Here is a 10,541-nt window from a genome sequence, read left to right on the forward strand (position 1 = left end):
ATTCCCATTTTGCTAGTTAGAGCTGGCATAAAAAGATAGACTACAGCAATATATTATTCTGATTGCATTCCTTGTAAAATTGTCTTGTGTATCAGGATCAATCCCTACTGTTCCGAGCTCATCTGTGTGATAGGAGTCAGAAAAGAAAAAGAATAGATGAAATATTAAATGCTTTCAGAAAATGAGGGAGAAAGTGCACTGGCTTTTAAAGAGAAGCAGCATGTATCGTTTCTCCTTCCATTGGCTGTTTATCCAACATCAATACAACACTTTAGGAGCCAAATTACTAAACAAGCTGCCAATTAGGCTTGCAGTCAGCTGGATAGATTAGTGGCTAAGAGAGGCAGATACAAGATTTTCATCTCTTGAGCCAATTACGCAAGTGAATTACCATCCACAATGCTCCTTGGAAGATTTGAGGTAGAAAGACTGACTCTGCTGTGATAGACATAAGTGAGATCCAGGGTAGGGGGTAAGGGTTAGCAGGCCATGTATTGCAAAAATTACCCAAGCAAAAAAGAGATCCTTCTAGGAAAGGATTTAAAGGATTTAAGGCTGCTGGGAGCGATAGAAGAGGAAATAATAGTTGTGGTATGCTCTGCGAAGGCATTGCTGTTCTGCTCACAAGTCTTAATCATATAAAAGAAAGATGAAAGGGCAAGACTATATTTATGTACAGTGTCATTTTCTCAGAGCTGTTTAAAAACCCGTTTTCTTAACATCAAAAATAGTTCAGTGCCAGAGACGAAATTCCTTCACTATGCCTTCATTTGTTTCTTCCAACTGGGGAGGGGGGAACCAAACCACATTTTCTTAAAAAGGGTTGTCTGAAGATTGAACCTATCTGTATTCTGATTTTATTCAGACCAATATAAACCAAACATGCTTGATGTTTGTCTTATCCAGCAATTGGACCATACAAATAAATATTGTCACAATAGTGGTTTATGGGGTCACAGTTCCTTTATTATTCTATAATGCACGATAACTTAAATGTTGAGCTTTTAATTTTTAGAAGCATTTTGCAAATAAAATGGATCTGTCAAATGAAAACTGTTCATAGGCTCATTTGATTCCTGATGAGAATGTTGTACACTGGTGTAACATTGTTTCTTAAACATGAAGCAAATTTAAAAGCTGAACTTTTGCAAGCTGCTGTATCCAAAAATGATTAAACAGATGTGAAGCCTGCAGCAGCATTAGACCTCTGATCTGATTTTAGCTTACAGATGGAATTAAATTAATTCATGGCAATCACTGTAAAATCAAGGGTATGGCACTGAATGCTAGTGTACTGTTTAACCAGGACATACCTGTCTCAACAGCTGTTAAGAAAAAATTACATACCTTTATTTTTCATTGAAACCTGCCTTTAATGCCATCATAAATATCATACCAAAATTAAACAAATGTGATGAGTTTTTTGTTTTCCCCTTCCCAGTTTTGTCACTTACTCCTCATAGGTTTCATGTCCCGTGTATGTAAGGTCATATGCATCATACATGTAGACCTTGAGGTGTGTCTATTCATATACACAAAGGTTTGAGGATGGCCTTTTTTTCTTTCAATTGGCAGTATTACAAAAAGAAGGAGCATAAGTGAGGGTATTTCACAGTGTTGTTTTTTCAAAGAAGTTACTGTTCCTCCTTACTTGTGTAATGGCAGTCACTTCTACATGCAGAACATTCACCTAATAGATCAGGAACCAGTTGTTACGGTTGCTAAAAACATTTTCAGTCTACAGAAAGAAAAGGCTCTGCACAGCAGATTTCTGCAAATTACTAGTGCAGAGAATTCCTTGTAACTCCTGGAACCCTAGAAAACCTCATACAGCAATAACCTTAGAAAAATGTCCCTCCAAGTTTTTTTTTTTAATCTGATTTTGCATAGTTATTTTTTGTGGGACGACGCAGTGGGTTGATTTTGCTCTTGCTCCTGGGTGGGTCAAGACTGAACACGTCCCAGAGGTAGCACAGCCGTTTTCAAGGCCACTGTGCTTGGACCGTTCTCTCTAACAGGCCCTACTGGCTAGTCCAAGAAGTGCCATAGGCATGAATTAAAAACTGAACTTGAAGATGAATATTGCAAGGACAATTACTGCTTTTAATTAGAAAATAAAAGCCCAAAGCACAGGAATGGGGGTCAGGGGAATAGCACACAGTGTAGCATGATTTTTAAGAGCTCTCTCCCGTCATACAGTCAATCAGCAATGCAAATGTTTTTTTTTTTCCCCAATTGCTGATTGCTCATGAAATGGAGGAAGGGGGCAATACCACTATCCATATTCTTTGGATTTAAGTAAAATATGTTGCATTACAGATAAATTTTTCAAATGATGGGTGAAAATTGGAGGAATATTAAAGACAGATATAGATAGTACTTATATAGCAGCTGCTATACTGCAACAGAATGGTCTGCATATATTAAATATTTTTCACAATTCAAATAAGAGCTATCCATATTCACCTCATTTACAAGAAGGAGTAATTAGTCAATTAGTAATATAGGCAAAATGGTTGGGGGTATGGTTTTGCCTTATTCTTGCCACAATACAAAGCCTTCAAACACTTTATTCTTTGGACAGCGTATGTTGTTTGACTGTTTACCCAAAAGTGGATTGCGAAGCCAAGTTAATTGTGGTTTCTCTTTTTTCTTCTCTTTCTTTTTCTTTTTTTTTTTTTAATATAGTGCCATACAAGAGTAAAACAGAACTCTGAGGGAGAGCTTCAGCTCTTAACAGGAGATAGAAAAGTACGTACAGTGGAGGGGAAAATAGTTACAGTGTACATTCTAGAAGTACTTAAATGTCTTCAAAAACAAATTATTCCAATTATCCTGTCACAAAAAAAAAATTGAACTACTTCAAAAGGTATCAAAAATAGAAACAGCAGTTTACTAAATAACATGTCAGGGTACAGATTGTTCTTTCATATATCTTCTTTGTGAGGTTCCTCTCTGGCTGTCTTGTGAATTGAAATTCATACAGAAAGGTACCTCTGTTACAGGAAAAGGTCTGTAGGTTTTTTCCCCTAATAGACTAACAAAAAAGCTGTTTACATTGTGTCAGTCTATGCCTTGCATACCATTCCAGCAGCATTGCTACCTTTGCCTAAGCAACATTATGAGTGGTTTAATGTTTCCAGTTTTCAGATGTCATGAAATACACTCTTTCCTGCTTAGTGGATCTTTCTTCCCCTTTAAGTTTCCCCCTTAATTGTTCCACAGACATTTACTGGAACGATGGTTCGTTTCTTATCATCCCTTCTCACTAAAACCGAACCAGAACTTCCAGGATTTTACCTGTGAGGCTTACCATAACTTTTGTTGAACAGTACCCTTTTTTCTTTCCCTTTTCTCTGAGTTGGAAAATTGCAAAGGAACTAGGAAGGTTGCAAAGCCTGTGTTGTGTATGCCAGGGACTCGTCTGTATAAAAATTGCCTCTGCCTGTGGGGGCCTGAAAAGAAAGGAAGTCTTGGACATTGAATTTTGTGCTGGTCAGTTCAAGAGGAACCCTCTCGGGGACTTGAGTCTGCTGACTTAAAAGCCTTTATTTTAAGCCTAGCATTAAGCATAGCTTCAAACCAGTATTAAAGGATGCCTTCTCTCAATGCACTCCCTTTTTTCTTTGACTCAGGAACTGAGATAGTGGAAAGCTGTCTGCCTTTTATGTAGCCAGTGTTTTACTGAATATGAACAAATCTATAGTGGATAATGCTGGAGTACTGCAAGTTCATCATCATAATCATCATGAGGTTTTTAATGTGCACTTCTTGTTTTTAATTTCTGTCTGTGTATGTGGTTTCTACTGTGGGGCTTTGCTTTTTGTGTGTGTTTGATAAATGAGGCTTTTCAGAAGCTCATGTTCAACTTTTCTTATGTTCTTGTTTAGTAAGTTAATATAATGAAAATCCAGGTGCTTGTCAATGGTAAATTCTTGACTGAAGACATTATAGTCTTCAAAAACCCAAAACCATAGTCTACAGTATTTTTCAAAAATTAGCAGGCCAGAATAAATAGGTAGGTAAATTAGCAGGTAGTTTTGGAAGCTGAGGACATGGAAGGGGTTTTTTGTTCTGTTGTCAGAGGAATGGAGATGTTGAATAATGCTGAAAACAAAATCCAGCTGCCTGCATGCAACTGTTTGTGTTAGTTCAACAACGTCACCCCTTTTTAAAATTGTTTGCATGGTGGAACTTGATAACTTTTAATGCAGATTCTTAAAATAAGTATGCAAGATAGTTTTAGATGGGAAGGCTTATCCACACATCATCTCCAAACTCTGTTTTGAGGATTTGGATGAAGGGGAAGAAACAGCTTTGTTATGTTCACCTCACTTTTTTTTTTTATGATGCATTTATGGAGAAAAAAAGAACCTGTAATTAAAAAAATAAATCAGTTACACTAACACTTGCAATGCTGACACTCTTTTCTGCAGTATGTGTGCAGCTTTTCTCAGATATCTTGATGCTGTGGAGAGAAAAGTGTAAACAGCACTTAAAAACATTGAAAATACCAAAAGTAGACTTGGATGTATCAAATCTCACAATGTTCAGTAAAAGAGAAACTGAGTAAAAATATAGCTGAATTTCAGAGTAGGTGACCACTTGTCTGTACTGTTTCTGTAACAGGTGTAATGGTTTAATCAGAACTTCTTTATTGGGTTTTCTTGAAGGAGATCTTAAGCATCAATAAATATTGCTAAGAATGGAATGATGGTCATGTTAATATGATGTGTTTCTCCTTAGTAACTGTATAGGACTAGAAATTCAGGTAATCTTACCAGTGTATTGGTAGACTTGTGCAGGTGATTTACGTTCTTTGAGGCTGATGTAACATCCACCGTAGTGGAATATAAAAGATCTGTGACAAAACTTGTCATACTTAAAAACTGAATGAGTCTTCCATAAATTAAAAATAAAGCGTAAGACTTTATTATTTAGAATCATATGCACTCAAGAGGTCAACATGTGCAAAGACAGCCTGTTCTAGCAACCTGTTAGATGAATTAGGAGAATAAGAAGGTTTAAAGCTTTATGGGAGATTATCCTGCTCTTCTCCTCGTGGCAGGCAGTGCTGATTAATGCTGTGTGTTTCTTTAATCTCAGGGTTTGTAGGAGAAAACACCCAACCAATCCCAGAAAACAACATTGGAAGCAGAATGCTTCAGAGTATGGGCTGGACCCCAGGCACGGGCCTTGGACCAGACGGCAAAGGGATAGCAGAGCCCATAAGAGCCATCCAGAGACCAAAAGGACTCGGACTTGGATTTAGCTGACAGAAATGCACTCTGGCTGCCCAAGAAAAATAAAGCTCAAAATCATTTTAAAAATACAAAAAAAAAAAAAGAAAAGTTAAAAATGGCAAATATATTATTTGTTGTGATGGGCAAATCCAGTGATTTTTCTCTCAAAGACCGCTGAAGTCAACGAGCTTCACACTGGCTACACCAGCTGCAAGGTACAGCCACAGTGGCAGAACCGGCATTCGAGTCTAACTTTACAATGGTGCTACAATGTACAAAAACTTCTACTTTTTTATTTTCTGTGGTCTTAAGGTTTATATTAAGCATAAAATTCAGTTTATTCACTTTTTTTCCTAGAAGCTTCTGACACAGCAGGTTTTAGTTTTGTTTTGTAAGTACAATTTCATCTCAAGAGCCTTGATAACATTTGTCAAGGAAAGTGGAACTTTTTGCAGCTATTGTGGTTTTCCCCTCTTCAGGCAAAGTTTCCAAACCTGGTATTTGTAGTGTTTAACAATATTTGAGGATAAGCTGTCATTATGCCCATAAGATATACACTTTTCCCACTGGAAGGTGATATGGTATGCAATTTTGTATAAGAGCATGAAAAACAGCTTTGTTGTCAGAGAAATACCATTCCAGCATCATTTTCCGCCAGTGTATTACTGTCTTCCACATTCAAGCTCAAAAGTAATGCTTTTATACTTGTTTTTACATTTACAGGATTATCTTTTCTCAGAAAATATTTTAAAAAGTAAAAGTTTACTCTGACTTTGGATTTCCCTTTATGTTAATAATTCTCAGTGTTGCCACATTTAGGAATAGTTTGAGCTTTGAAACAGGAAATTGTATTTCAAAGATGACTGTCTTTCAGTGTCTGTATTGTGGGGTTTGGCGTATTTTAAACAATGCAGTGTTCAACGTGGTTTGGTTTGTGACCATGCTGTTGCCAATGAGCCACAACCTTTAAGGATCATGAACAGAAAAAGGGCAAGGAGAAGCAGGATTAGGATGGAGGAAAGGAAGGAAAAAGATACTTTGATGGCATCTCACAAATCTAAGCTAGCAATTTAAAATCAAGAGGGATCATTAAGTGTTTTAATCAGTATCCTAATGTATCTAATGTCAGCAGAAGCAATTTCATTAAGCACCAACCAATCAAGCTCCTAGGGTACTTATTAGTCTGCAGGATAAAACAAATTCCACTTTAAAATTAAATGATAGGGTTGAAGGAAACTTTTGTTATGATGGACTAAGAAGAAAATCATGCTCCTCTTACCACCCATGCCTGTAGTAGCTGGCAATATTTACCCTGACTGCAGAGGAAACAGGATTTGATTCTCCAGTCTTTTTTTTGCTCCAAGAGGAGGATCTCTCCCTTCCTCAGCTCCCAAACTGCAGAGAAAAATACTTAGTTCTGGATGCTTGCAAAGATATTTCTTTAGGATAAAAAGAGCACAACTTCATTCATGTGACTCTGAAATACAGTGATTAACTTTAAGACATGTTTTAATTACTTTTTTTTTTCTCTCAGCTTCGCCCATTTTTCCAGGAAATAGCAGCAAGAAAATTACGCGTAGCAGCATTATAGAAATGAATTTCCTTAAAAGAAATGTTCATACTTTCCACTGTGATAACTGTCAGTTTGGGAACATTGTTTTGCCATGCACCATAGTGTAGAGTGAAAGATTAGTACCTGATGTTGTTTTTATGATAGTTGAATGCACAATGCATATGTTCTCTAAGTTTTAGAAAGACTTTTTTGCTGTTTAAATACTTTTTGTGATTGTGTGGTTTGACTTTTTAAAGAAATTTTAACCAGACTTGGGATTTATACAACAACACATACACTTTTTAATGGAAGATTTTAGGGCACAATATTATGTGAGTTTGCCACTTCAAATATTTCTTGCACAACTGAACTGGGTTAAATACATTCCATATTGAAAGAATTTCAAGGCCACAAAGGGCCGACAGTCTGGAATTCTGCAGCTGGCAGAGGTACCCACTTGTATAAGTATTATTTCCAATAATGCCTTTATGTGGCCTGCACCTGTTCTGTCAGTGCCATGTGCTACCGAGAGCAAGCAAATTCTAACGACCTCTTTTTATTGTACACCACAATCAAAAATCCGTTAAAATAATTTTCAGCGTTTGAATTGGGAAAGTGAATCTTTTAAGATCTGTTTGTTGTAGTTCTGTTTGCAAAACTGTAAAGGAATACTCATTCCGTGTTAAAATTCAGTTGTTTTGCTTTGCTTACAACACCTGCATATCTTGGGCTGGAAGTTCTAAGTATGGCACATATAACACTTTGAAGTATTTCTGTGCAATTTATCATAGCAGTAGTTCCTCAAGAAATAAGTCTACAGCTCCAAAAGTACTTGTAAATGTTTCCTGTTTTTAAAAGATAAGAGGGAAATAATAGATATATGTTGAGGGAAAATATCTTTAGCCTATTCAACTCTTTTTTCATCTGTTCATACAGATACAGTGAAGCAGCCAGTCTATTAAACAGTCATAATGGAAGAACTATTTAGTCAGATTGAAAATCTTACAACTTTTTGTTTTAAATCACTCTATTAGTGAGAAGCTATTAGACATTAAGATTAGTCAAACTGGTTTTGATATAGAGATAGATACACTTTGTTTTCCTCAGGTATTATCAATAGATGCCACAGCTGACAGTACACTTTATCTGTTAGAAGCTGTAAAACTAAGTGATTAAAATATTTTGTTGTAGTGTTTTGAGATATTTTTTGTGCAGTAAAATTTCCATTCTGACTCAAACTATCATTTCATTTTTCACTTTTCCACATCTCACAGGAGTGGCTTTAAAGATACTCCAGTAGTGTGATTTCGCACAGTAAAAACTAGTGTTAAGAAACAAAACAAAAATTAATTGTAGGGTTTTTTTCCTTTTTTATGGCCAATGTTAGCTGGCTTTGAAACAGGTCGTAGTACTTGGATTTACTGGTTTTTTCTTCAGATTTTCCTATGTCTAACTTGCAATCATACTACGATACCTGCTATAAAGCTGGCTCACATTATTTTAAAATACATACAGGTATTTTCAGATAGTAATTCTTTTATGTCTGTGACACTGAAGGGGTTTTGCCTACATAAATAAATATGGGATCATCTTGTATCTAAAAGTTACCATCCATCACTTGCCAGATTCTTTCCATTTAGGTATTTGAATCAGTAGCTCAGCTGTTACCACAATATTCTTCCTCTGAAGAATGTCTAGTGAAGAGAAGAGACATTGCCTATTATTGCATTGTGTTTTGCTACATGTTCCATGGTGTCTCAAAAGTTCTGTGAATTGAGCCATTAACTGTTAATAAAAGAAACCCATGAGCAGTATCTTATTTCTAAATAAATATTTGTTGAAGTCAGAGAAGCATTATCAGTATGCCCATTTTAACAAGTTTGTCCCTGCATTTGTCTTTCTGCAATTAGGTCAATAATGGGTGTAGAGTGGCAGTAAATAGCTAAATAATATGTATAGAATGCTTTGCTTTGACAACACAAATGCAAGATGAAATAAAATAAATTAACTCCATTCTTCATGAGTTTTGTATGTTCTTTTCTTTAAACTGTGTTGTTACTGCACAGGTGAGTACAAAAACATGCTGTTTCTGAAAATATAATTAAGGTGGGTAGTATCATGTACCAAGCAGATGCATATTATGCTAAAGCTATTACACTACCTTATAGATACCTTTTCACTAGTACTTCTTTTCTAGGTTATTATCCAGCTGAAGAGGTGACACCGATGTCAGGAAATGCCTCATTTAAGATGTTTGCAGTACTTTTCTTGTGGTATTCTAAGACATTGAATAGAAGTTCTCCTCACTCCTTAAGTAAGTGTATACTTTGATAACTGTGACAAGGCCTTGTGCTTTCTCTTCAAACAATTCTCCAAAAATGTTCCTCCAAGGAAAACTCACACAGCCTTTTACTTTCCCTTACCCTATGCTCCCAGAGCACTTTCAGTAAAAGCGTATCAGAAATGGGAATTCCTCCCCTCTAACTTTAAAGTCAAGAAACTTTTTAATTAGACTTCCATCCCTAGCAGAGTTTTTAGGAGCAGTGGGGTAGTATTTAGCACACAGCAATTGCATAACCATGTTGCCCACCATAGAGTCCCATTCCTAAGGGCAACCTGTGTGTTCAGTCTGAAAAAAAACACAGCCTGAATTACTTCTTTATCAACGAGTTGTCCAGTTATAAAGGTAATGTGAAATGTTAAATGAGAAAATGGCATTTTTAAAGATTGTCATGTGCTTTTGCTTTGAATTCTCCCTAGAAAAGGTTTCATTGTGGTGAAGTGGGGTTTTTTTACAGTTACAGTATTTAAGAGAGGGGGTTTATTTTTTACTTCAGTGACCTCTCTGTACTGCAAAAAGTCTTGGAGGAGTTGCAGCAATTTCAGCATGGATGTTCTGCTTCTTGGGGATTTTGCTTAAAAAAAACCTATGTAGAAACTTTACCGGCATAAATTGATAAAAGATGTATCTATTAAGCTGTAAGAGAGTTTGTTGAGTAGAACTATCAACAAACATTTTAAGTGTGCTTTTAGTTATTGTGGAAAGCTTTAAAAAAGCAACGGAAGTTTCATGCTTGACTGGTAGTAGGTAACTCTAGTGGAAATGTTTGGGCTTCTTACAATTCTCTTCTGTCCTACAATAAAATAGATATTGGAGGTATTTTGACCTTGGTGCTGTGTTGCTTGTACTCTTTAAGTAAAAGGCTGGAAATCACTGAGATTCTGTAAACTTGACCTCCTGCACCAATGAGAACTGTGTTTATTGTTACCAGCTATGAAAAATGGTTTAAATTAATAGGAGATATTGCATGTATAGAAAGTTGTGATTTTGGCCTGTTTATAACATTGCTGTGATGAATTTAAGTATTGAGGAGTTCAACTTCTAAAACTATGAATATAAGTCATTAGTCTCTGAGGGATGTATGTGTTATTGTAATATATTTACCCTGATTAAATATGTGAGCTTATTAAAATATCTTTCAGAATATTTGATCATAGATATGTTCATTTTATGTGCCTTGTCCATAGTGTTGTCTTTCATCCTTAATACTTGTCCATTTTTCTGAAAAGCTCCAACCCTCTATATGTTTTGAAGTGATAATACCCAGTGTTTTCTTTCTTAAAGTGTAATCTCTCGTATGTGCTAAGTGATGCCACTCAAGATTTTCTATCATTTCTACTAGTCTATGGAAGTTGCTTTTCCAGGACCTTCCTAGACCAGTTTCCTGAATGACCTAGTGTTGCCT

At 36.0% G+C, this 10,541-nt stretch overlaps 1 protein-coding gene across 1 annotated transcript in view; it reads left to right on the forward strand.

Annotated features, from left to right (window-relative positions):
• GPATCH2 (G-patch domain containing 2) overlaps window positions 1-8,813 on the forward strand; it is a 123,836-nt gene extending 115,023 nt beyond the window's left edge. Inside the window, 1 exon segment of the mRNA XM_027739503.2 lies at window positions 5,107-8,813. Coding sequence (XP_027595304.2) covers window positions 5,107-5,276 — 170 coding nt within the window. The 3' untranslated portion in view covers window positions 5,277-8,813.
• The last annotated feature ends 1,728 nt before the right edge of the window (window positions 8,814-10,541 follow it).

The sequence above is a fragment of the Pipra filicauda genome, unplaced genomic scaffold (assembly GCF_003945595.2).
Source record: "Pipra filicauda isolate LSUMZ 115617 unplaced genomic scaffold, ASM394559v2 scaffold147_size4022426_pilon, whole genome shotgun sequence".
In the NCBI taxonomy this organism is placed as follows: Eukaryota; Metazoa; Chordata; class Aves; order Passeriformes; family Pipridae; genus Pipra; species Pipra filicauda.